General features: G+C 49.2%; 1 protein-coding gene across 2 annotated transcripts in view; it reads right to left on the reverse strand.

Annotated features, from left to right (window-relative positions):
* The window catches only part of SAE1 (SUMO1 activating enzyme subunit 1), a 64,289-nt gene that overhangs the window by 8,630 nt on the left and 28,165 nt on the right, over positions 1-27,494 (reverse strand). Inside the window, exons 6-8 of one of the 2 annotated variants that reach the window (XM_046681699.1) lie at positions 23,543-23,648; positions 6,801-6,947; positions 5,239-5,383 (exon numbers count right to left, since the gene is read on the reverse strand). In XM_046681699.1, coding sequence (XP_046537655.1) covers positions 5,239-5,383; positions 6,801-6,947; positions 23,543-23,648 — 398 coding nt within the window. The remainder of the gene's footprint in view (positions 1-5,238; positions 5,384-6,800; positions 6,948-23,542; positions 23,649-27,494) is intronic. The other variant, XM_046681700.1, reaches the window with a different exon arrangement.

Genomic DNA, 27,494 nt, shown 5'->3' on the forward strand with positions numbered 1-27,494 from the left:
TAAAAATACACAACTATGTACCAAGGGGCTTTGGGGAGAAAAAGGAAAAATAAAATCTTAAAAAAAAAAAAGAAAGTGAAAAGATAACCCACAGAATGGGAGAAAAGTTTTGCAAATCATCTATCTGATAAAGGACTTACATGCAGAATATACGGAGAACTCTTATGATTTAACAATAAAAAACAACCCAATTAAAAAAATGGGCAAATGATCCGAGTACACATTTCTCTACAGAACATACACAAATGGCCAGTGAGCACATGAAAAGATGCTCTACATCGTTAGTCATTTGGGAAATACAAATAAAAACCATAATGAGATACAACTCATTACCCACTAAGGCCTAAAACAGACAGACGGTAACACCTGTTGGCAAGGACGTGGAGAAAGTGGACCCCACACAGAGTGCGGTCAGGATGGTAAAGCAGCGTGTCCGCTGTGGAAGACAGTTTCGCAGTTCCTCAAAATGCTAAACACAGAGTTACCATTCGAGCCATCAACTCCACTCTTGGGTATACACATTCGGAGAAATGAACACTTACATTCACACAAAAACACGTGAATGTTTACAGCGGCTTCAGTCAGAACTGCCAAAAACTGAGGACAGCCCAGCGTCCTCATCGGGTGAACACAGGTGGTAATCCATACAGTGGAACACTACTCAGCAAGAACAAGGAAGAGCCATCCGTTCACACCACGTGGATGAACGTCAGCGCAGTAAGCTAACTGAAGGACACCAGGCCCAAAAGACTACGCCTGCTCCATGATTCCACTCACGCTACAGTATGGAAAAGGCAGGACCGCGGGACAGGGCACAGGTGGGCGGGGGCAGGTGGGAAGGGCTGACCACAACAAGGCATCAGGAGGGGGTCTGTGGGGCGATGAAACTTTCCTGTATCTGGATCGTGGTGGTGGTTACACAGCCCTACACCTTTGTAAAACTACAGAGAACTCGCAAACAAAAGTCATATAAAGACACATAAGTCACAGAGCTGTGTAACAACAACAAAAAAAATACATTTTATTGTATGTAAATTTTTAAAAACACACTATGAGGAAACAGGAGTGAATTTTGCTATATATGTCTAAATAATAAAAATTAAATAAGAAAACAAGCACTACCTCAAGAAACAGAGAAAACCAGAACATGGGATAGTCTACAATACAACTGGAAAAAAGAGAAAAAGGTGGTAAACTGTTCTGGAGCAGGAGTCGGGAAACTTCCTAACAAACCAGACAGTAAATTTCTTTTGGCTTTATGGGCCATATGGTCTCTGTTTCAACTCTTCAAGTCTGCTGTTGGAGAGCTGCAAAAACTCTACGAAAGCTGTCACAGATAATATACGAATGAGTAGGTGTGGAATAAAACTTTATTTACAAAAACAGGTGGCAAGCCAGAGTTTGCCAACTCCTAGATTAAAAGAGACACAGGAGCATATGCAACAGATGAACTCTGAGGCATCCTTAAGCATCACGTCATCGTTATGCCCCTCCCCAAAGACAAAAGGCAAAAGATTTACAATTGCACCTAGCTGAGTAGTATTCAGGTGTTCACTACTCTATTACGCTTTCCATTTTTCTATATGTTTGACATTTTTCATAATAAACATCATTTGTAATCTGTGCATAACATTGCACTGTCCTATGTGATTAACTCTTTAATGCCTTTCCAACTTGTCTTTCTTATAAAGGTTGCATCTTTTTCCATCACCCTTGCTAGCAATGAATATTATGAGTATTTTTTAAAAACCTACAAAGGATTTTGCAGATTTTACATATGCTATTGTAGAAAATGTGTAAGAAGATATAATACCAAATGGTCAGTGGTTTTCTCTGGGTAATGGATTTATGAGTGGTTTTCATTTTCATCTTTGAATTTATTCTGCATTATCTGATTTTTCCACAACACACGTACCTTTCTGTAATTTAAAAGCCAGCTAAGTTCACAAAAGGACAAATACTGCATGATTCCACTTATGTGCGATACCTCGAATAATCAAATTCAGAGACAGAAAGTAGAATGGAACTCATCAGGGGCTGGGGAAAGGCAGCACGGAAGCCAGTGTCTAATGGGTACAGATTCTGAGTTTAGACGAAGATGCAGAGTAGTGAGGGCTGCACAACAACGTGAAGGTACTTAGTGCCACTGAACTGTATGTTTAAGAATGGTTAACATAGGGGCCAATGCTGTGGCCAAGTGGTTAAGTTCACTGCTCCGCTTTGGCGGCCCAGGGTTTCGCCGGTTCGGATCCTGGGCGCAGACATGGCACCGCTCATCAAGCCATGCTGAGGCGGTGTCCTACATAGCACAACTAGAAGGACCCACAACTAAAAATACACAACTATGTACTAGGGGGCTTTGGGGAGAAAAAGGAAGAATAAAATCTTAAAAAAAAAAACACCCCAAAACACCCCCCCCAAGAATGGTTAAAATAGTATATTTTATGTTGTGTATATTTTACCATAAAAAAAATTTAACAGTAAAAGTTATATTACATATACAAATTATGAATGTTCACCATACATGTTTATAATAATGAAAAACCATAAACAACTTAAATACCCACCGATAAGGAAATGGTTAATTAAGTAACCATATATCAGACAGTGAAACATTACAAAGTACACGTGAGAATATGGATCTGTATTTTTGACACAAACAGACCCATGATATGCAGAAAAAAGAAGGTTCTCGTGGGCAGTATGATCTCATTTTGATATTTAAAAAGAGGAAAGAGGAGAAGTGAGTAGATACACAGAGAAGCCCGAGAGGCTGCACCCGAAAGGCCAGCAGCACTGCCTCTCAGTGAGGGACTGCGCGGACCGTCTTCTGCCTCCATGCTCCCTGGCGACAGGCAGGTTACTTCCATCACCAGAACAGCAGTAGCGCTCTCCGCAAAGAGATGAAGGAACATAGCGAACAGGAGGGCGCGAGTGGAGCCCAGACAGATGAGGGAAAGGGAGACTTGTGCACAGCTGTCCCCACTCAAGTGAGCACACCCTGCGCCAGGCTGGCGGTGGGCAATTTGGGAGGGCAGCTCAGCTGCCAGGCGGCGGCTCATTTCCTTGCTGGCGGCCCCGTCCCATCTCAGGCCTCATCTCCACTATCCACAGACAGGCTTCAAGAGGCCCCAAACCCCTCTCACTTAAAAGGCGATAGCGTGGGAGCAGCTGAGCCCCTGAGGCCCTCGGCACGGGAGAGCGCTTTGCGCAGAGAAACCGGGCGGCAATGAGTCAGGCTGTTAGCAGTCAGGCTTCGGCTTTCTCCTCCTGGGAAGTGGGGCCTCCGCCACCGGCTGGCGACGCAGAGGCAGGCCGTTCATCACTCTAAATGCCCAAATTAGTCACTTGGCTGCATAGCCACGGTCCGGCACTGGCTACGCTTGGCGGCCCGGCCCGCCTGGCCGGGTCTGCTGAAACTGGAGCCCCGCGTGAGCCAGCCCCCTCCTGCCATGAAGCACAGAGCAGGCACCACTGGCTTCTCGCACGCTGTCCTTCCTCTACCGAGAGACGTGTGCCTGGCTGTTAGCCCGGGACAGGGACCCTATCCCAGCCTGCAGCGTCATGAGGTCCTGACCCATGGTGCCAGCTGCCTCGTTTTGACCGAGGGCTCGGCAGGTGATTCAAAGCGCACTGCTGCTCCTAAATCAGGGGGTTGGTGGTTGCCAGTAGCTGAACGAGCTTCCCAGCCACAAGTGAAGAAAGATGGCACTGGAGGAGAGAGTCTGATCCACTTTACTGCTGAAAAGCAGCCAGGGCCGTGTGCTGCGCCCGGAGGCTGGCATTGGGGCGAGACCTGGGGGAGATCCTGGATGGCTACCTGCTAAAACCTCACACAAGGGCCTGTATCCTTCGGGGCCTGCTTCTTCATTTCACTGATGGGAAAACAACCACACACACGTCAAGGAGAACTGTGACAATTAAATGGGGCTGTGTAGGTAAAGCAGAGAAAGTCTCTAACACATCATGCTACTGTTATTAGCTACATAACCTTGGACTAGGCAGTTAACTTCTCTGCGCTCCAACTTAACTCCTACTCACCTATCAAATGGGTTTTATAGGACCGTGTACATAAAGCAGCCGCCACAGCGCCCAGTACTAATAGCTGCTCCATAAATCACAGCTGTCGTTAGTACTGCCACACGCTGGCGGTGCAGCAGCAGGCCAGGGTGTCCCCCGAAGACACTGAGAGAACGAGTGTGAGCAGGGATCCCAGAACTGCTGGCAAGGGGTTCATGACCTCCTGAGCATTTGGACTCGCCAATCAAACCCTATACCTGACTGCGGAAAAGAGCAGAAGCCTGGCGGGCTAAGGTGAAAGCATCCAGTGCCCAAGGGCGAGGACGCTGCAACATGGATGCCTTTGCTGCCGACGGGACAGAGTGATAAGCCATCAACGGAGGGGCATGGGGCACTAACTAGGAACGGGAAACCAGTCTTCTGATCCAGCCTCTCCCTTTCCAGAATTTATCCTGCCACTATATCTCTACACATATGAAATGACACACACAAGGTCACACACTACAGCATGATGAGATCATAAAAGCTGGGCCACAACTCGAGGCAGCAGGGGACCACTTCAATAAACTATGCTAGGGGCCGGCGCCGTGGCCGAGTGGTTAGTCCGTGTGCTCTGCCTCAGCGGCCCAGCTTGGCCAGTTCGGGTCCTGGACACAGACCTAGCACCGCTCATCAGGCCACGCTGAGGCAGCGTCCCACATGGCACAAGCAGAGGGCCTACAACTAGAATACACAACTATGCACTGGGGGCTTTGGGAGAAGAAAAAAGCAAGATTGGCAACAGATGTTAGCTCAGGTGCCAATCTTTAAAAAATAAAAAAAAATAAAAAATAATAACCTACACTGCTTCTGTGTTGGAGCACTAGAGAGCCGCAGAAACGAGGGAGGACACTACTACATACCGATCTGGAAACATCCCCCAAAACAACGTTAAGTAAAGTGAAAAAGAAAGGTACAGAAGGTATTTCGATTTTACAGTGCCTGGAATTGCCCACGATGCGAATGTCAAACACTGTGATGAAGAACGGGGCCTGCAGCGCCCGGTCCACTCAGACGGCGGCCACAGCGGCAGACAGGCAGCGGCTGCGGAGCGGCAGGATGCGGGCGGCGGGCTCTCAGGGCTCCTGGGCTGAGCACAGCATCTCCCCAAATTAAGGCAAACACTGGAAGCAGACGTGGATCCATCCAGGCTAAAGCGCGACAAAAACCGAGACCAACCTGACAAAGTCTTCGGGAAGCAGGTCAGGGTTAACGCCCAGGGAGTCGAGCACATCGTTTCGGATCTGCAGCAACAGCTCAGAATCTTCCCCAAAGGTGTCAGAACTAGGATCTCTGCCCTTATCCGTGCGGAACTTCAGGAGCACTGGGAAAGGAAGGAGGAGGCAGGTTAAAAAGCAGGTCTTTCCACAATAAATGCTTCCAGCTGGGGATAATTCAAGTGTTTTCCATTCTATAGAAAGTAGCACCTTAACTAAAACGTGGGCCAAGTGAAAGGTAATACACTTTTCATTTATTCAACAAATACAGTCAGAAAGGCAGTAAGTAATTACAAAAATGACTAAAACTACTGGGATGAGTGGCACGAGAGTACAACAGAGGCTCTGACGTCAGCAGTAGGCTGGTGGCAGGTAAGGCTTCCCCGAGGAAGCAACAGCTGAGCGTGGTGTGTGCGAGTTTGCGGGGCACGCAGGGGAGCAGCTTCCAGCAGAGGGAAAAGGCCGTATGGTGGCCCAGCGGAGAGGTCAGGAGTGGGAAGCATGCATTCTAGGCATCAGTTCAAAGGGCCGCTCCAGCCAGAAAGGCCAGCCAAATGCCCAGACTCATCAGACAGGCAGGTCATTACAAACAAAACCGCCCTTACTACAGCAATTATGTCAACCTCCAGAAACGGACGTTGAATTTTGGTCGTGGACCAGAGGAAAGGTTCCGATGACGCCAGAGAATCAGAGCTGCTGTGTCACGAGATCCTAACGAGACTTCAATTTTCAGTCCAAACAAAAGACACAGGCAGGAGCAGGATAAGATCAGCCAAAATACCAGCACCTTCTACCACCACTACACCCTGTCCACAACGTTCACTGTGAACTGGGTGGGTGGCATTCTTGTGCCCCACCTGCTCCCCGAGGCAGCCGAGCGCACAGCCAGCTTCGGGCCTAGTCTGTGGGCAGGACTCTGCCCCCCCACATCACACAAGCTGTCCCAGAGCAGAAGCAGAGACACACGGACCCCCGGGCACTCGGGGGTAGCTGGCGCCTCACACCCGGAGGGTGCTTTACACTTTACAGACTGCTTCCGTTTAAGTGTCCTCAGTATCTGCTGGCTGAGAAAGGGAACTCGTTCAGCAAATTATACCCTCTATCAGTACAAGTGGCTCTCTGCAAAAGTTAAGGTGGACTGAAACTCAGGCAACTGCCGTGAGGCTCCTCACACACCCGAGTCTTTGGAACCCACCTCGACGAAGGAGTCAGTGTGATGCTCTTGCTGCCTTTTTTCCCCAGACAATTCTGCTTTTTTTTAGGCTGGCCCTGAGCTAACTTGTGTTGCCAGTCTTCTTTTTTTCCTTCTTCTTCTCCCCAAAGCCCCCCAGTACACAGCTGTATGTTCTAGTTCTGGGCCCCTCTGGTTGTGCTCTGTGGGACGGTGCCTCAGCGTGGCCTGATGAGCGGTGCCATGTCCCCGCCCAGGATCCGAACTGGCGAAACCCTGGGCCGCCGAAACAGAGCGTGCGGACTTAACCACTCGGCCACAGGGCCAGCCCCTCTTGCCTTCTTAAGACTCACAGTTTTGGTGGCGAGTAGCCCAGGCTGAGCCCCACTCTCCAAGAAGTAGCACGCATTCGTTCGTTCGCGAGCATGCCTGAGCACTTCCTGTGTGCCCAGCAGACCTAGGTGCTACAGGCGCCATGGTGAGCGAGTGGGTCCTGGTCTCTGCAAGTAGGAAGGTGACAGAGGGAGGAGAAGAATTTAGGAGCCACAACAGATGGTCCCACTGAAGGCCAAGAGAAGTTCATAAACGGCTTATAAAGCATCTCAAGAAGATCCCAAACTGCGGAGGCCCAAGTAAAAGATGACAGAAGCTGCTCTGGGCTATGCTTTTCTCAGCGCCAGTGTCAGAGAAGGGCCCCTGGTCTGTATTTCTCTGGCAACATTCACACGCCCAGTATAGGGCTCTGCACATCAGAGATTTAAAAGACTCCAGAACACCTGTTCTGAATACTGTTTGCTGTCTGGGAACGTTACTCTCCTCGCTTTTTCAAGAACACAGCTCCTGGAACCCTCAATTCTACCTGACCACCTGGCAGCCAACTCAAAGCTGATGACAATCCGGATGCTGCCTGGCACTGATCTGCCATCACCTAAGCTTACCCTCCAACTTCGGAGACGCGGTGCTGCAATCACAGTGTGGAGTAAATGAATGCAATCCAGTAGGCAACCGGGGCAGGGTGGAGAAAAGCCTGCGGAAGTGGCAGTTAATCCCTGTTTAGCCCACGCCTTCCTCAACAATGTCCTGGGAAGACAAAGGAATCTGGAACCTGCTAGTCCAGCCAAGACAGCGGCTACTCCAAGCAGACTGTATCGAATGCCAGCGCTATTCCTGCCAATCACCCCTGACAGGACACGAGGAGAGACCAGAACGAGTAGCAGTGTTGCCTGAGCAGATGGAGGCCACGCCAAGCACAGGCTGCTCACGCTGCACAATCCGAGCGGCCGTGGCAACCACGTGGATGCGGAGGCCACCTGGTTTCCCGCCACGCTGGACAGCAGCAGGAGCCGCACGCTGGCGGCCTGCTGTGTGATCTTCTCATTTCTGTGTCACTGGGAAAGAAGCTCTGTCACAGGGACGGAGAAGAGAGGATACTTTTTTCAGCCCTCACCACAAAGCTTTTCATCTTTTGGTTAGAAAATATAGCTCTAGAAGCAAAGCTCAGACCCTTATGATAATTGCAAAGCAAACAGGGCCTCCTACATGCCCAGCCTATATTCTAAACTCGTTGTTTTTTGAGGAAGATTAGCCCTGAGCTAACGTCCGCCGCCAACACTCGTCCTTTTGCCGGGGACTAAACATTTGATGTGCACTGACACTCACCCACAGTCACCTGGTGAGGGGAGGGAGGTGGGTCCCACTAGTCTTCCCACTTCAGGGGTGAGGAAACTGAAGCCAGAGAGATTAAGCGGCTTATTTGATCTAACTGCCAAAAAGCAGTGGAGCAGAAATGCCAGCTCTCACACTCAGAGTCTGTGCTCCTTAAGCCTATTCGAACCCAGGAGAAGGCAGGACCGTGAGGAAGGCAGGACCACGAGGAATGCAGCCCCAAGGGCTCCCAGTGGTCTGGCTCTCTGCCCTGCGCCTCGGGGGACTCGCATTGGACCAGATTTTTGTGAGACACGTTGCCAGATGGGCCCTGCCCTCCCAAGTGGTCTGCTGATCTTAAGTCACTAGTCCAGTGGGTGAGAAATGTTGGCGGAGGCCATATGAAACCTTGTCCATCAATCTTGAGAGGAAGACCAGTTTTGTCTCGGAAAGAGAGGACGGCACTAAGAGGAGGAGCGAAGCCGCCAGCAGCTGGCCCGCGGTGTCTCTGGGCCCCCTGCCTGCTCCTGGGGCAGCCCGCCTGGACAAGGGCCGGCAGGCTGGCACCGTCCAGATACCTCGCTGACCACATCTGAAGTCCTCTCGGGGCCTCTGGGAAGGGGGCCAGTCAGTTCGGCCACTTATTTGCAGCAAAGCAAACAGAAGCGGTATTTTTCACTCTTCTTCTAATGTCAGCACTCCAGTTAGCAGGGGTGGAGGGGGCGGGAAGAAGCCCGTGTTCTAGACAGGCAGCAGCCTCAGAACTGACCCCAGCCCCTGATGAGCTCTTGCTTATTAAATTCCACTCTTTGTTCTGCCTTCTGCTCCTCCCAAATAGCCAGACACACACACACATCATTGTTGACTCTGCATTTCTGAGGAGCACCTCCCAGCCAGCTTCCAGATTATAAACTGCTCCGTCAGGATCAAGTACTGTCAGGGACGGAGAGCTGCTCTGCCAAAAGATGACTCACCGAATCGTGGCCACACACTGCACGAAATTAGAGTTCCAAACTGGATTAACTTCAACTGAACCTTTTAATTAACTCAGGTTGCTGAGTCCAGGGGGCTGACATTCATCGCTAGAGATGGCAGGCTAGTACCTCTGCTTAAGTTCAGGACCTGCCCATCTAACAGAAAAGGCAAACTTCGAAAAGGAGAAACCAAGCACCTTTCCATGGATTAGAGGAAAAACTGTGTACATGTGAATATACTACTACCTTTGCAAAAAAAAAAAAATTCAAATTCAAGCGTAATCTGAATCAGAACATTCGATTAGCATTATAACAGTAATTTGGAAAGCAATATTATTAATCACTGTATTTCTTTCTACAAACTTCTTATTGCATTTAAATTGTGTGATTTTATTTGGCATAATCACTAAGGCCACTGAAAAAAACCCAATATTTTTATAGAAAAATAATAAAGTCGATGTTGCAAATTAGCCCCGACTCAATTGCAGTCTCTAAAAATAGCTCAATTGAGGGAGGAAAAAAGCCAAATGTATATAAAAACCTCTTCTGCCTGACTGGCGCCTCACACTTTTCTGTGCCAGACACCCCTGCCCCCCAGTCTCCCCAGTCTCCCCAGCCTGCCCACTCAGCGAAGACTCCTCATCTCCGGGAATGGCCTGGAATCGGCTCCGATCCTGGGGCACATACACCTCAGATGAAAAGCACAGTGATCCTCTGAGCCCAGAGCCCATCTCCTCAGACCATCGCTAGGTGTGTCGTTCAGTCAAGTGTTCATTCAACAAACGTGCCAGGCCCTGAGCCAGGCAGGGGAGAGCAAAAGGGACACATGGACGCTCTGCCCTCTGAGAGCGTTCAGTGAGGGTGACAGACAAAAATGACACGAGAACAAAAGGTGGGCAGTAGAGAAGGCACTCGAGACAGCACTACGGGGGCGGAATGGGGTCCCCTCACGCAGCCAGGCTCCTCCCCAGCAGATGAGCCACGGCCTCTTCACCAGGCTCCAGCCCTGAACGCCTGACCTCTGACCCTCGCTGCCCTCTCACCCTCGCCCGGTGGCCAGGCTGCTCTTCAGGGCCTGTGGCGTCCTCCCTGTGCAAAGCCCCTCTAGGCCCGGGAGCTCTGGCACCGGCAGGCAGCAGAGTGCAGCAGTGCGGAGCCCTTTTTCCCACTTACTGTGACCTTGGGCAAGTGACCACATCCCTGAGCCTCCCCTGTACAATGGGAATCCTCAGAGCACGTACCGTCCAGGGTTTCAGGACTGAAACGACTCATACATGTAAAGCACCCAAGACAGTGCCAGGAACAGCGTCAGAACTTGGTAAACGACAGGAATAGGAGTATTCCAGAACTGCCGCTACTCTTCCACAATCCCCAGAAACGCAGCTCACACGCCCCTAGAGAAGGCGACAGACTCACTCCGTGTCCCACAGCTGCTCAAGCTGAAAGCCTGCATGTAACCACCAGCAGGGGATCGGCTGTGAGCTCTGGGGCCTCCGCCGAGGCGGCTCCCCGAGACGCTCTGCACGCTGCTCGTCCCCTCCGGGGCTCGAGAGCTCAGTGTATGATTTTACACTCATCTGTGAAAATTCACTTGTTCAAGGGCTGGCTTGTCTACTCGGCTAGATTTTTGTGCTCCGTGGAGCAGACAGCCTATCTGTCTTGGTCACTACTGTCTACTTAATGCCTAGCACAGGGCTTGCCCCATAGCAGGCACTGAGAAAATATCTGTTCCACAGGAAGCCTCAGGGTTTGGGGAAGGAAGGACAACAGTCACCTGTGAGAGGAGAGGGCTCACAACAAAGTGACGAGGTCCTCACAGATCCTAACCAGACTTTCTCTTGCGCTAATCAAATTAAATATAGTTTTCAAGATACCTAAGATGGATGTGTTTCTTATCAAGTATTTACAATATGCTAGACATGGAATGTCCAGCAAGAAACAAGAAAAGATACCCAGTGCCCCGCGTGTGCCCTCAAGAGGGAAACAAGGTAGAAGTCTGGCTTTCAAGGCCCTATCTGCGGGCTAGCGGTGCAGAACGACCGCCCATGGGTGTGAAGCTCAAAGGAGGGACAGAGCTGGACCGAGGAAGGGAGACATTTCAGGGAAGCTGCCAAGATTCCGGCTCCTGCAGCCTCTTACCTTTCGTGGCATGTGCTCATCTGTCAGCTTAGCTCCACGTTACTCCCCTCCTCATTTACCTCACTCTTGGTTTGTCTCTTTAACCCAGAAACTTACAAGCAAGTGTGAGCATGTATTCATCCATTCATTTTTTCATCCACAAACACTTCCTGACCACCTGCTCTCCACCCCGACCCTGTGCTGAGCTGTGCTGGGGACCCAGAAGTGACTCAGGCAGCCCCAGGCCCTGCCGTCGAACGCAGAGCTTACAATCCACAGAGGGCACTCATCGGCCCACGGCCACTCAGTGCTTTGATCTTTCCCCAGAGGACCTCACCTCCAGAGCAGCCTCCCCTGAAGACTCACTCTGAAATGCCCCTTCTGAGCTCCGAGGCCTGGCCACCCTTTCGCCTCTCCAATGAAACCTTAGTCTATGACCTCATCACATGTCAGCTCAAAACAGGGAAACCAAGCTGTCTCTTGTTATTTACATCTCACTCTCTTCTGAAAAGAATCTGTGGCAAGCAAATGAAAGTTGATGGGGAAAGGACAGTACTGTTTCTCAGAAATGACCTGAAAACGAGATGCCATTTTTTGCCTACCAAATTAAAGACCAAGATTACTCAACCTAAGCAAGAAGGCAGAGGGACTGGCACTGTCATCCAGAGCTGGTGGGAGTGCAAACACTCGATGGGCCATGTGAAGATGTGGCATCGAGGACCTTTACAAAAGGGCAACCCTCCTTGACCTCTGATTGAATTATGCATAAACAGTCATTGCCGTGTTATTTATACCACAGAAAATCTGGAAATAATCTCACATCCAATAATAGGATGGCTACATAAGGTATATGTATTGAGAGAATGCAGCATTATTCAGCTATTAAAATTATATTTAAGCAGTTTTTAGTCACTTTTTTTCAAGATTTAGGTTAAAAAAAGGCATACAATATCCTATATTCAGAATGAGCTCTACTACGGGAAAATAGAACAAAGTGAGGTAGGTACACTTGTTATCATCCCCATTGTAGGGGGGAAACTGAGGCTGAGGAGAGAGAGGCTCAGGGTCCCAATGGACTCAAAACTCACCACACTCGTAGCCTCTCTGTTATACTGCCTTCCTAGGAGCAGAGATAAGAAGAAGACATGCTCATTTGAAAAAAAAAAAATCACTTAAAATGGATTTGGCTCCCCACCCCCGAGCTCAGGAGCATGAATGAAGCAAACCACCCATTCAGACTCTAGACCGGCCAAATATTCCATTTCTCCTCTAAAAAATGTCAAGTGATTCCTGAGCTTGACTCTCACCTTTTAAGTGGAACATTCTGACTAGCATTAAAAGACTGAAATTTACAAAAAGCAAGGGACAAAGCAAGCTCTGGAATGCAGAGGTAATCTGTGGAGGCGGCGGATGGAGACCCCCGGATGCCCACGCACGGCCCCTGGGATCCAGCTCTGCCCCCGCACCCGCCACCCACAGGGCGGCTCTGCCAGAGCCTCTCCACTCACACCGCCCTGCCTGGTCACACGCGGCAGGGAGAGAGGGTCTTTTCTCCCGGCCAGCACTTGAGTGGCACATGACCTTGACTCTGGGCATCTGCTGCTCTCTCCAAGCGCTCCTACCGAGGGAAGACGGCACAGGACATCCCCGTGACTGCTGTCTGCCAGGCGGAGGAAAGATGTGAGGCTTTAAACAAGCACTGCAGCTGGGCCTGGGCCCGAGAGCCCGCAAACACTGTCTAACGCCGGGGGTGGGGGAGATGTGGGTCTGCAGAGAAAAGACAAGGCAGGTTGCTGACAATGTTGTCCACTGTTGCAGTCTGGTCTCGGTGGGCCGACTTCCCATCTGCAGAAGCGAAATAAGAAAATGCCACAGGGCTCTTGTGAAGTTCAGATTTTAAAAATGGACACAATGCTAGTGGTAGTAACACTAATAAGTGAAGTCTGGCTGAGCACTTCGAGCAGACGCAGTGCTGGGCGATGCTCAAACACTGCCTAGGTTTGGCGACCCAGACAAATGACCTAGCCTCTCCAAGCTCGATTTCCTCATGTGAAGACGGGAGGGTCACAGTAAAACCTGCCCTCAGGAGGGTGTGGTGAAGAGTTAAGGTGATCGCAATGCGTGTGAAGTGTTTAATCACCAAGTGCTGGGGCCAGCCTGGTGGCGTAGCGGTTAAGCTCCTGCACTCTGCTCCGGGGGCCCAGGGTTCGCCAGTCTGGATCCTATGCACCGCTCCTCGAGGCATGCTGTGGCAGCACCCCACGTAGAGGAACTAGAAGGACTTACAACCAGGATATACAACTGTGTACTGGGGCTTTGGGGGTAGCTGAAGAAATTAAAAAAAAATTACTGATGCACAACGTGGGCTGGGCCTTCATTGAATTCTTGTGACCCTATGAGGAAGACTCTTTATAATGGAGGGGAGCAGGTCCCTAACCAGAGACTCCATCTGCTGACAGCTGTAAAGCCTGAACTGTACGCATGGGTCACCTCTGCCCTTCCCCTCACCTCTCTGCTCTCTGCACTGGCAGTGCCTTCTTCCTTTCTGAATGACTGTGGTCTGCATTCTCCACCACTGATAAGGCAGTGACACCAAAAAAAACCCAAATAAAAAAAACAAAACCCCCATGTTTTTCTTTCTCCCTCCCTACAAATTATTTTTAAACATTTGTGGTCATGACAGCAGCAAATCAACAAGTACTCAGCTGCGGCCCCATTATCGGAACCCATTTCCTTGTGGCTGTCTCCTCCTCGCTAATTCTTGTCATTGCTGGACACCAGAACACCCATTGGGAACCCAGGCCCAAATAGCGATGGCTGCTCTCGCCTGGTTTGCAAAGGCTACAAGTTCTAAACTGAGAAGTTCCTTCTGAAGAGAACGGATCCCCAAACCAAGCTGAGGTTGAGAGGCAAAATCAATTAAAAATCATAAAAACAGGGAGGTTGGGAGCGTGGTGGGGGCAGGAAGAATTGAGGAGGGAGGAATCAAAGAAAGTTTTTTAAAGTCTTTCTCTAACGGTAAAAAAAAATTACCAAGTGTCCATCATTAAGAAACTTTGCAAAAGAATCCATGCAGTGATGAGGAAGAATGAAGTATAAAATACTAGAAAGTTCTGGAAGAATACACAGGAACTAGCAGTTTCCTCTGAGGTTTCTGAGGATTTTACTTACTAAGAAATGTCTTATTTTTACAATTAAAAAAAGGAGAAAATAAAACTACTTCTAAGGCTCTCCTATACATGATCACTGGGAGGTGAAGATTATCAACATCTCCTCCTTTTCTATATGTGAAAACAGAGGCCACTAAGTGAAGGGCTTGCTCAAGGCCAGGAAGCACATGGCAGCGCTGGGACCTAAACTTCTTTCTTCCAAATCCAGATCGGAAACCTCAAGGGGTTAGGTGACTCAGAAGGTTTTAGTGGCAGGAGAAAGTAGATAGGAATTCCAAACTTGTTTGGCTAGATTTATGACCCAGGAATAATCAGCCACCTTAGAAAAGACATGGAAGACCCAAGGTCTGTCCTTGCCAGCTCTTAGCAGAGATGTGAACTGTTGGTTATTAACGACCCCTTGGTTCCTGGCCGTGCTGAGCTAAAGGACAATGGAAGTTCCCTATTTGATGGGTTTAGGCACAGTCCTACAGACAAGTCGGGGGCTTAGAGGTACTTCTCCTCTTGTGGCACAGCGGGGAAAGGCCAAAGGCCACCTATGCAAATTAGAAGCATGTCGGGGCTGGCCCGGTGGCGCAGCGGTTAAGTGTGCATGTTCCACTTGGGCAGCTCGGGGTTCGCCGGTCTGGATCCCGGGTGTGGACATAGCACCACTTGGCAAGCCAGGCTGTGGCAGGCGTCCCATGTATAAAGTAGAGGAAGATGGGCATGGATGTTAGCTCAGGGCCAGTCTTTCTCAGCAAAAACAGGAGGATTGGCAGCAGATGTTAGCTCAGGGATAATCTTTCTCAAAAAAAGAAAGAAAGAAAAGAAATTTATAAAAAAATAAAAAAGAACCATCTAGATGGGTGTACACGGGCCTAAAATAAATTTAACGAAGCCACAGGTTAAGAAATGACAAGATTCTCCAAACTTGGTACCAAGCCCCTGCTCTGCGGCAGGCCCGTGCCGGACAGTCGGGGGATGAGGGAGCTGTGGCCCCTGGCCTCCAGTCAGCTCTGTGGTCCAGAGCCCAGTCCGGGATCACAGAGGAAGGAAACCCAACTCAGATAAGGAACGTTAGGTTACCGGAGGTAACGCCGGAGGTGAGCAGTGAGGATAAGTGGGAAGGGCCGAAGCAGGATATTCCAGGCAGAAGAGATAGAAACACGTATAGAAACGAGGGGATGACAGAAGTGTAGGGGAGAGCAAGTAGTTCATACAAGTGTAGGTTTCAAGAAGGGCAGAAGGGAGTGGAAAGGAGAAAAGAGGTCAGCAGGCCACAGGTCTGAGATGCCAACCCAGGAAGTCTAAACTGTATCCTGAAGGCAAAAGAGAATCATGGGAGGACTTTAGTTTTCAGATAGACCCGTCGGGTGACTGAAAAGGGCCTAGAAGGCAGAGACCAGCTGGGAGTCTGGTAAAGGGCCTGAGCCACAGATGACGGCTGCCGGTGGGAGGCACTCCCGTGGGAGACCTGGCAGTCATGAGCAGGAGGGAGGCAGGCGAACAGGAGGTGTCTAGGCTGAGCTCCACTCCCACAGAGCCCCACGCAGAGGCCTGTCTGGGGCTGTAGGGGAGAGGCGCTGCCAGCAAGTTCTTGAACTGTAAGGCTCTGTGGAAGAGAAAAGGCAATAGGGTGGAGCGAAACGAACAGCTCCGCTTGGAGCCTTGGTTTCCAGTAGACTCTTTCAGGCTCCGGGTGTATACTGGCAGCTAGTTAGGACGCCTCACAGCTCATCCTCAATCCGCCACACAGCAACAGTGAAGCTCGGCAGGGGCAAGTGACACGCCAGAGGCCATCACACATGCACTTTGCCCCTCAAGTACCTGCCTCCAAGACACCCTGCGTACTCCTCATAGCATCCAGCCCAGCTCCAGACAAGGCTGAAGGCTGTCTGCAGTCAGTTAACTGCTTATATGCAAATGCACCCCCCCAGTCTGCCTGACGCTGCTGCTGGCCGGAAGAAAGCCTTCGAGCAGAGCAGGGCCCAAAGCGGAGTTGGCCCAGCCTCGCTCGGCAGCGGCGCGGTACTTACATCTCCTGCCTGACTCAGCCAGGCTCCACCGCCTCGCTCAGGAGATGTGCTACTTCTCCCACAGCAGAGGTCTCCAGGGGCTCCTGAAAATCTCGGGGAGCTAAATGACTCCTTCCCAAAGGGCGTGCACACAGAGTAACAGATGAAGACCTCCCCCGCGAGGGGCTGAGCACGTCCTGTCAAATGCGCCCTTCCTACGGACCCAGCACAGACCACAAAGCCCTCTGCAGGTACCACTCACCCAGCCTTCAAACAGCAGGATTTTTCCAGGTGCTGAGGTCTGGGTCTTTTGGAGGTTTGTTTTGGTTTTAGTTTTCATTATTTTAATTTTTTTTTTGAGATCATTTTAGACTTACAGAAACACAGAATTCCTGCATAATTCACCTAGACTCCCCAAATGTTAACACTCTATCACATTTGTCATTATTTCTTTATATTCATATCTATACACACACGATCTTTTCTGGATGATTTGAAATTTGCCTCTAGAAACATCAGGGTGTATTTCCTAAAAACAAGCACATTCTCTTACATAACCACAAAACAATTATCGAAACTGTGAAAATAACATTGATAAGAGTATTATTATCTTATCTACAGACCTTTTCCAAACTTTATCAACTGTCCCACACACGTCCTTGAGAGTCAAAGAAAAAAAAATCCTCGCCTTCTCTGGGGTTCTACCCTCCGTTTGGTTGCCATGTCTCTTTATTCTCCTTTAATCTGGAATGCGGTTCCTCAGCCCTTCCTGACTCTTTGCAAGGCCACAGGCCATTTATTTGACAGAATACTCTTCAATTGAAGTTAGTCTAATGTTTCCTCATAACCACTCAGATCACCCACTGTGGACAGCAAGTCCAGAGCGATGCTGTGTCCTCGGTGCCTTTCCCAGGGGTCACGAGACCTACTTGTCCCACTCCTGGAATGCTAACTGTGATCTCTTGCCTGAGTACAGTCCGCCAGGGTTCTCTAAGGTCCTTCTTCGTAATGAATTAAAAAGGATCTCGGGAGGAGACACCTATCCTGTTGGACAGCAAACTTTCCCATTAGTTTTAACATCCATCAGTGATTCCTGACTGAAACAATTTTGATTACTATGATAATGACCAAAACAGAATTTCTATCTTCATCATTCCTGCTTTATTGATTGTTATTCTACTGTAAAAAAGAACTTGTCCCCTCTTCCATTTATTTACTTATTTACTTATCGGTATAGACTCATGGGTTCTTATTTTATTCTACAGGCTATAATCTATTACAATTATTATTTATTTTGATCCTCAGATTGTCCCAGATTTGACCAGTAGGAGCCCCTTCGAGTTGGCTCCTGTGTCCTTTTGACATGACCCATCATTCTTTGAGCACTTCCTTACTTTCCGGCCTAGCAGGATAGTTCAAGCTCTCCGGTAATTTTCCTGCCCCAGCCTTGGAATCAACCACTTCTCCAGGGAGGTCTGGTTCCTTGGACATTAACAATCATGATCTGGGCAGGAGGTATGTGCACCGCTACCAGGGTGCCTCTGATTCTAAGCCCTCTCAGCAAACAGAACTAGGAAATACAGATGTATAAACGTGAAGACACACACACACACACACACACGTCTATTTCTGTACCCACACACAAAAAACCATGAGTTCATCCAGATGACTCCAATTCCAAGCCAATCACATAGGGCTCCTTTCCCACCTTCCATAGTTACAGGCAACTGCCTTTTGTGGTAATTAAAGAAAACAACTGATTCTCATTATCTACAATATATTTACCTATTTGCTCAATCCTAGAATAAACAGTAAGTAATTTCAGAATTGCTAACCCATACCACTGTAAAAAACAAACCTACTAACTGGAGTTCAATATTTGTTTATAGTTCTTTTTTCTTTCATCTCAGGGCATATAGTCAAAATACTGTACTGAAGAGCAACACAGCTTAGTTCCTTTATTTCCCTGCCTCGGTGAAGTCACGTCCTCAATTTGAAATACAGAATTCAATACATTTTAAAATACAAACACGAATGAGCGAATCAGGGCTTTGATGCAAGACATGAGTGCCCTTCTCCTCCGGCAGTGGTTTCCCTCTAACTGCCTGATCCTTCAGACACCTGGGAGCTTTAAAAACTGGAGAGACGCCAGCCACCCCTGGGTATTTTGATTCAAAACTCTGAGCTGGACCCAGGGAATCTGTATTTCTCAAATGTGCCCTGCATGACACTAACATCCTATCAAGTGGGGCCTGCACAGAGGCCCTGATGCTCTCGCCTCTGGGCTCCAGGCTCGCTGGGACCTGGCCTCTGCGCTGCCGGCGCCTGCAGGTCCTGCTTCTCTGCCTGCAGCCTCCTCACCTCTCTTCACCACTGAGCAAACACCTGTTCGCTAAAATCCAGCTCAGGCGTCTTCTCCTCTGTGAAGATTTCCCAACTCCCCAAGGATGGCCAGCCCGTCCGTTCCCTGAGTTCCTGGACAGTCTGGTTTTGATTACTACGGAATAATTCACACACATTAGCACACAGACCAGCTCGGCATGCCGGCCAGCCCAGTGGCCCCTGGCTGCAGCCCTCCTGCAGGGGAGGAGGAGGATTTGTGCCACCTTCGCGCCGGGCAGGGAGACTGCCTCCCGATGACCATCCAGGCCCGGGACCCGGCACGCAGCAGGTGCTCGAAGACTCGCTTCAGCTCTCACTCTGCGGCCCAAGGAGGGCCTCTGTACTTTTCCACGACTCATCAGAACAGGGACTGAGACAAGTTAGATTGCCCAACACTCTCTGCTAAGTAACTCGCATCTTGTGATGAAGTCCACTCCTTCCTGCCCTGGGCTAAACCTGCGTATTATTGTTCTTATGCGAAGTGAATGCTGTTTCCATATGAGACGTGGTATTTTTAGCAGTCCTGTTATGATAAACTCACGGTAACCTCAAAAAGAACAAATCAAAGTCAACTTTTTGTCACAGGAAATCAGCTCACGCTTAATGTTTTCTAACATGCCATGGGAGAATAATAAAAAGATGAGACCTGCTGCTCACAGACGGTGTGGCCAACTCTCAAGATAGTGGAAAAATGCAGCAGGAAGCCTTCAGTCTGGCCACTATCTCAGTAAGTAAACTGGAAAAACACTCAACACCCAAACCAGGCAAAGACACACACCCGGCCGGCGAGGCAGCTGCATCCTGAGGCTGAACTGTGAATGATGCAGTGAGAACCTTCTATGTGTGAGGGGCCGGCCGGCACAACGGTGGAATCAAAAGCCCGAGGGGTGCCCGGGGGAGCAGGCGGGTAAGAGGGCCCTGTGGGGACCCCAGTGAGCAGGCCGCTCTCCCTCTAGAGTGGAGCAGATGACCAGACAAGCAATAACCAATCTCTCACACAAAAAATATTCCTCAAGTACCTACTATGTACTCCAGCAGGCAATGACAAAACAAAGCCAGTTTCTCCACCAGGTACTCTACGAGTGACCGCAGGCAGCGCTGCCGAAAGGATGCCGAGGCTACAGGACAAGGGCCCCAGCAGCCACGTCTGCCACAGGTGAGGGCTGAGGGAAGAGGAGGAAGCATGTATCTGCCATCCTTGGCCTGGATGATATGTGGGGTCGCGTGCTTTCAAAATTCTATGACTATTATAGAACTCTACATGCAAAAACGGCTAAGATGGTAAAATTGAACTTGAAACTGAAAAGATAACTAGTACAATTTAGAAGAAAGAAGTAAACATGTGGGATGTATTATCCAACAAGTGTCACAGGCAGAAAATTTAAAACCCAACACAATTCCTGCTATGATAATACCTACTCAAGTATGGAATTAAGGGTAAACTGAGTCAGTTCCAAAACTTCTACCACACAGCTGCAAAACCCCATGCCAACACAAGCGCACGGAACTCCACGAATAGCACAGGTCTCCAGGTCTTGCTCTGCGCTAAGCCTTATGCATGGCTATCACCTAGCCCCACAAATGCCCTCTGAAGCAAGCGATCAGGATGCCCCCAGGGTCAGAGGGAATCTGAGTGAGCCCCGGGGAAGTCCGGGGCTCAACATCAGTCACCTAAAAAAATGGGAGAGCCAGGACTGAAAGCCAAGTTTGCTCTGATCCCAAAGCTCGTTCTGAACCGGGCCCCGCTGCCAGCCTATGGGTCATAACATGAAGGCTACTGCCCCTTCCTCATGACCTGCCTACTCCCCCGGCCCCTGGTACTTCTGACACTGACGGCCAGCAGCATCTGGATTAAATACACTGTCCCCACACTGTTTCCAAGGTATTGGCTATGCCTCCCCATCTCAGCAATGGGCTCTGAGAGCAGGGATGGCCATGGCCTGGGCCGTCAGCAGTCTGGGCCTTTTAAAACACCTATAGGGGCCCGCTCCGTGGCCGAGTGGTTAAGTTTGGGTGCTCCGCTGCAGCGGCCCAGGGTTCGGATCCTGGGCGGGGCATGGCACCGCTCGTCAGGCCACGTTGAGGCAGCGTCCCACATCCCACATCCCACAGCTAGAAGGACCTGGAACTAAGATATACAACTGTGTACACGGGGGGTTTGGGGAGATAAAGCAGGAAAAAAAAAAAAAAAAGATTGGCAACAGTTGTTAGCCCAGGTGCCAATCTGTAAAAAAAAACAACAAAAGAAAACCTATAAATGGGGGTACAGCAGCTACCGCATATGAACGTCACGAGGATCCAATGGGCGCTGAGAACAGGGCCGACGTGCTATCGTTACCTGGTGTCTTACACAGTATTAACCAAACAGACTTCAAAGACCTGGGCTGTTCAGATCCCACCTCCTCTGCCATCTACAATCTGTGTCCTCCTGGGCAGAACAGTGAGCCTCTCTGGGTCTGTCTCCTCATCTCAAGAAACCAAACCGGGAACAATTCTTACCCTGTCTACCTCATAAGGGTGCTGTGACGACGAGCTAGAGGAGGAAACCCTCCGGACACTGTGAAGGGTGAGATCAGGGTCTCCCAGCCTTGGCACTGTTGACACTAGAGGCTGTGGAACTCCTTGTCGTGGGAGCTGTGCTGTACCACGTGTCATGGGGTTTAGCAACAGCTTGCCCTCTCCCCACTAGACGCCAGTTAACTCCTCCCCCCATCCCACCACCAGTTGTAACAACCAAAAGTGTCTCCAGACACTGCCAGTGGCCCCTGATGGGCAAAGTCAGCCTTGGTTGAGAATTATCAGATTACAGTAAACAAACACCAGTCGACTCCTTTTACAAGCAGCAGTTAGAAATGCTCCTGCTATACCCCCAACCTCCGCAAATTCATGGCTACTGCATCCTGAGGGCTATGTGCAGGGCACTGAGCCATTAGCTTCTCCCAAAGGACCAGGCTCCCATGCTCACTCTGAATCCAGACTGGGGAGGGCACTGATCTGACTCCAGCTGGCACCCTCTAGCCACACCATCCCAGTCCTTAAAAGCAGGTAATCTCTGAGTTCTACCACACTCACATGCACAAGACTCATTCCTACCAAACCCATTCAATTATTTCTATACAAATGGCTTTTTTTTTTTTTTTTTTTTGAGGAAGATTAGCCCTGAGCTAACATCTGCCGCCAATCCTCCTCTTTTTGCTGAGGAAGCCTGGCCCTGAGCTAACATCCGTGCCCATCTTCCTCTACTTTATATGTGGGATGTCTACCACAGCATGGCGTGCCAAGTGGTGCCATGTCCACACCCGGGATCCAAACCAGCAAGAAGCGGAATGTGCGAACTTAACCACTGTGCCACCAGGCTGGCCCCACAAATGGCTATAAAGTGCTTTAAAATAGTTCATCCCGGACCTTGAGAGAATTATGTTAAGTGAAATAAGCCAGCGAGAGAAGGATAATCTGTGTATGACTCCACTCATATGAGGAATTTAAAACTATGGACCAAGAACAGTTTAGTGGATACCAGGGGAAAGGTGGGGTGGGGGGTGGGCACAAAGGGTGAAGTGGTGCACCTACAACATGACTGACAAACATTAATGTACAATTGAAATTTCACAAGATTGTAACCTATCAATAACTCAATTAAAAAAAAAAAAAATAGTTCATCCTCCACCTCTCCCACATTCCCATCTGGTCAACACCATTAATTAGTATGGGAAAAGCTTCATTCATAATGTAAAGATAAACGTTAGCCTCGTCTGATCGTCTTACTAGTTGACTGAGGAAGTTTTATATGATTTTACGTGTTTCCCTTTGAATGAGTACACACAGTGCTTGAGCAGGGAGGCACCTGTCTGACTATGGTACACAGCCACCGCCTGTCCTGACTTGGGGTGGGGGTGCTCCTGGGGTCTGCACAGACAAAGGGAAGGAGCGGTGGGGAGGCAGCTCTCCACGCAGCCCTGAGGAAATAAAGGCTGAAGCCTGTGCAAATGCAACCTAACACTGCTTTGCTGACGGTGTACAGAAGAACTCCGTCTCTACCTCCATCTCCCTGAGAATGGGTCTTGGCTGTGCACACACTGACTCTCTCTGGCCTTGGAACAGACATGTGGCTCATGGGAGGAGTGGCTAAGGGACTCCAGTATCCTGTGCAAAGCTTGTGCTACATAAACTATGACATGTAAAACAGAGTTGGGAAGCACGTCCCCTAAAGCACAAAAATGCCTCGGTGATTTTTTTCTTGGTGCTTTTTTGCTATTGTCTACAATAAACACGGTTATTTTTACACTAATCCACAAACCGATATTATTTACACACTTCCTTCCTGTGTAACTTTGGGAACCGAGTAACCTTAATCTCTCTGTGCCTCAGTTTCCTTGTTTGTAAAACAGGAATAGTATCTGTCCCCAATGGCTCTTGCCAAGCACTCAATGTTCATCATTATTATTTTTTAAATATTCTACACATTTAAAAAGCGCCAGGCAGAGGAACACTGAGAAGCCAACCAATACTTCGCAACAGCCCCCCGAGCACGCGAAGGGCTGGTGAGGGACAGAGCCTCAGGAGAGCCAGGCCGGCTGGGAGGCCAGGGAAGAGCTCTGCGGAGGAGAAGCGGTGGCGAGCAGTTGCTTCATCGATGACCCCGTTGTCTCAGGCTCAACTTGAGGGGGCGGTTCACGTCAACAGATGATGAAACAAGCAAACCCCCCCGAGATGTCAGAGCTTGATGGCGGGCCTCAAGTGGCCTCCAGAGCCAGTGAGGGAGGAAGGCGCCCGGGCCTGCAGACACGTGGGAGGCCGCCGCAGCCCTCACCTTGGAGGAGGAAGTAGTCGGAGGCAGTGCGCTTCAGAGCCGCCTTCGCCTTGTCGCTGCTCCAGTCCACTTCCAGGGCTTCTTTAACGGAGCAGAAGGCCGCCTTCTGTGGGGAAAGGCAAGACGGCTTAGCGTAAAGAACTTGGCTGCAAATCACAAGGCAGCAGCTCCTCACCACATACAAGTGCCATTATTTCAGGGTTACCGGTCAGCGCAAGAAGCTGAGGCCCTCGAATCCAACAACCTTTCCTGAGCATTCACTGTGGGCTCCCTGGGCACTGGGGACACAACGACGAACGACAGGCGCCCCGTGCACTGAAGGGAGAGGAGCAGAGCCCCTATTGACCGAGTTCCATCTGGTGCTCTCTTTCACCCCGGCTGTGTCCACAGTGCAGAAACGCCAGCACGAGTGAGCAAGAACGTGTGTCTAAAGACAGTCAATAAAACATTCTTTGTGATAGTGACCAAAAACAAACAAAAATCAAATGTTTCTCAGTGGAGGAACGGTTTGACGATGACGCGGGATGACAATACTAATAAACAACAGCACGACAAACAAGCAGCAGGATGGGCCGCAGGCTCCAGGCTGTGGAAATGGAGAAGGCGCGTGCAAAAGCCCTGCGGCAGGAGGAAGAAGAGCCGGAACCTGCTAAGCTAAATCAAATTATCTTGAGAAATGCATGACACATTCATATACGAAACATAAACAATTAAATATGAATGAGAAAATGGTTCTCCTTTCCCTTTCCTGAACAATTCAGTCTAAAAGCCATTTGTTGGGGGGCTGGCCCCGTGGCTGAGTGGTTAAGTTCGTGTGCTCCGCTACAGGCGGCCCAGTGTTTCGTTGGTTCGAATCCTGCGTGCGGACATGGCACTGCTCATCAGACCACGCTGAGGCAGCGTCCCACATGCCACAACTAGAAGGACCCACAACGAAGAATATACAACTATGTACCGGGGGTCTTTGGGGAGAAAAAGGAAATAATAAAATCTTTAAAAAAAAAAAAAAAAAAAGGCATTTGTTGGGACTTGGGAAAGTGTGTGTGCGTGGAGAGCTGGGTGGCCGGGCTGGAGGGGGCAGAGCAGAGTGGGGTAAGGAGGGCATCCCCAAGGGGCAGCAAGTGGGGACTGATTACATCCCAGGGCTTGATGCAACAAGTAAATATACTGAGAATGTGGGTGGTGAGGTTTCGCACTGTCGGAGAAGAAGAGAATCAGAGATACGGAAAGGGGCCAACCAGCGCATGAGTGGGTAAAACGCGGTGCACATACACGCGCACGCAATGGAGTACTACTAAACCATAAAAAAGGTGAGACCTTGCGATGTGCGACGACATGGATGGACCTTGAGGGGATTATGCTGAGAGAAATAAGGCAGAGAAAGAAGAAAGCCAAATAGCCAAATACCATATGATTTCACTTATCTGTGGAAGATAAAAACAACAACAAATACACACATACGGAGACTAGACTGGTGGTTACCAGGGGGAAGTAGGGAGGAGGAGGGCGAAAGGGGTGACAGGGCACATCTGTACAGTGATGCATGGTAACGAGCCTCTGGGTGGTAACACGATGAAGTCTATGTTATAAACCAATGTTACCACAATAAAGAAAAAAAAGAAATATGGAAAGAGAGAAAACTAGAATGAAACCTGTGGCGAGTTACTGGTGTGAACTCATTTTCAATATATACAGACAAAGAAAGAAACGTAGATCAAGTGTGTGTTTGTACACAGTAAAATATTAACTAGCTATGTCCACTGACAGGGTCTAAAATATTTTAAAAGGCAGAAGCACACCAAACATCCAGATCACGGTTTCTAATAACCATTCCCTACGCAGAGAAACATTTCTCCTTGGAGAAATGACTGATTTCAAAGCTGGGGCAGGGAGAGTACACGAGCAGCCTGGAACATCTTACTGTGCCTGAAACAAGGAAGTGCTCAAAGAATGATGGGGACATGTCACGAGGACACAGGAGTCAACTTAAAGGACCTCCCCCTGGTCAAATGTGGAACAATTTAAGGGTAAAAATAAATAATCATCGATTACAGTACTTTAAATAAACCAGAATCCATTAGTCCATAGACCTAAAATTAACTAATTAATAAGATTTGATGAGGAATGGGATGTTTACATATTTTCAAAGTACCTCTCCACAAAATACATATTAGTCACAGAGGGAAAAGAGGAATTGCTCTTAAAGGCGAAGTCTAGCAGACATAATCTTACCCAAATGATCAAAGTCAACATTACCAGTAAAGGGGCAGATGGAAACCATGTATCAGATCACAGGATGAGATGAGAAGCACCCATGCCCTAATATTTTTGCCGAAGATGTGTAGCTGGAATCTAATCACAAGGGAACATCAGACGGACCCAAATTAAGGGATGTTTTACAAAATAGTTGCTTTGTTATCTTCGAAAGTGTCACGAAAATCTAGACGCAGGCATGATGCTGAACCGGATCCTTTTGCCATTTACAGACATGACTGGAACAAGTGGTCAAACCTGAATGGGGTCTGAGGCTTCGACGGCAGTGATGCATCCATGTGAATTTCCTGACTGACGGTTGGTTTGTGATTAGAGAGAATGTCTTGTTGGAGAAAATGCAGCCTGACATATTTGGGAGTGATGGATGGGGCTTCATGTTGGCACCTTATTCTCAAATGCTTCTCAGTTCTAGCTACTTTGACTAAGTTTAAGATGGTGTGTGTGAGTGTATCAGTGATTTCAAACTTATAAAGGTGTGTCTCTCTTCCTTTCTTCTCTCCAAATACACACACACAGACACCCCCCCCCCCCCCCCCGGATACTTAAAGAAGAAAAGAGAAAGAAGACAACAATGGTATAATGGAGGAGGCTAGGTGAACCAAGACCTACCAGCTCCCAGGCACTTTACACAGCTTGCTAAGGACCACAATGGTTTGACAGGTCAAAGTTCCAATTGCTAGTGAAGATAAAACACTCATGGTTTTTAAGGTAGCGTTCTGCCTCCCCATAATCACTCCTTTGAGGTTTGCAGCCATTTGTAAAAGCTAGTATACAAGATGTTGATACTGCCCTCAAATCTTTTGGTCAAGGGGTTTGTTTGACCTCAAAAGTTAAGTCACATAGTCAGCCTGGTGACATTTAGTGCCTGTTACAGACTGCCAAACTCTTCTCAACAAGTCTTACAACACAGATCAAACTATCTACACCATGGTCTGAGAATGCCACCAGAATGAGGAAACAAAGTCTCATCAGGTTTCAAAAACTACCCAGATCCTAATTGAGAACTTCTGTAGTTTGCCTGGCTAGGAGCAGCGCCAAGAATCTACTGATTTGTTAGGCCACTATACGGCAAATGAGGAAAAAAAAAGTTGTGTTTTAGAGTCTCAGTTGCAAGCAGGCCCACCTCTAACACTTTCAGGGCCTGGGGCGAGAGTACAAATGAAAACCCATACTGCATGTCTACATACTTAGTTATAAATCCCACTAACAAGCTATTAAATAAAACGTACTGTATTCTTCTGCCTGGAGAAATACACCTTATCATAATCAGCTAGAAGACCAGATTCAAACCTGGGATTCTCACCCTCCTTGGGAGTTCTGTGCCTGAACGAGCTGCACTGGGAAGGCTGCCCCCAGCCTTTCCCCCATCTCTTCCCCCTCCGGATCTGGGCCACAGTGCCGGGGGCTTTGCACTGGAGGGTGGCCACCTGCCCCTCAGGCCTAGGCACGCAGACATGGTGGCGAGGTCTGCACTCTGCAGGCAGATTAGGGAAGCAGCCCGCAAACGCCTGGGAAGGAAGCCCAGGGTGGTCCGGGCAGGAGATTCTGAGGGTCCCCAGTATCCAGAACATGGTCTAGAACAGCGGGAACCACAGACTCCAGGTGGACACATCTTGATCCCACAGAATCCTCACCCTGAGGGAAACAGCTGGAAGGCGGCCACGGTGGGAGCTTCTGC

This window comes from Equus quagga, chromosome 13 (assembly GCF_021613505.1).
Source record: "Equus quagga isolate Etosha38 chromosome 13, UCLA_HA_Equagga_1.0, whole genome shotgun sequence".
Lineage (NCBI taxonomy): Eukaryota > Metazoa > Chordata > Mammalia > Perissodactyla > Equidae > Equus > Equus quagga.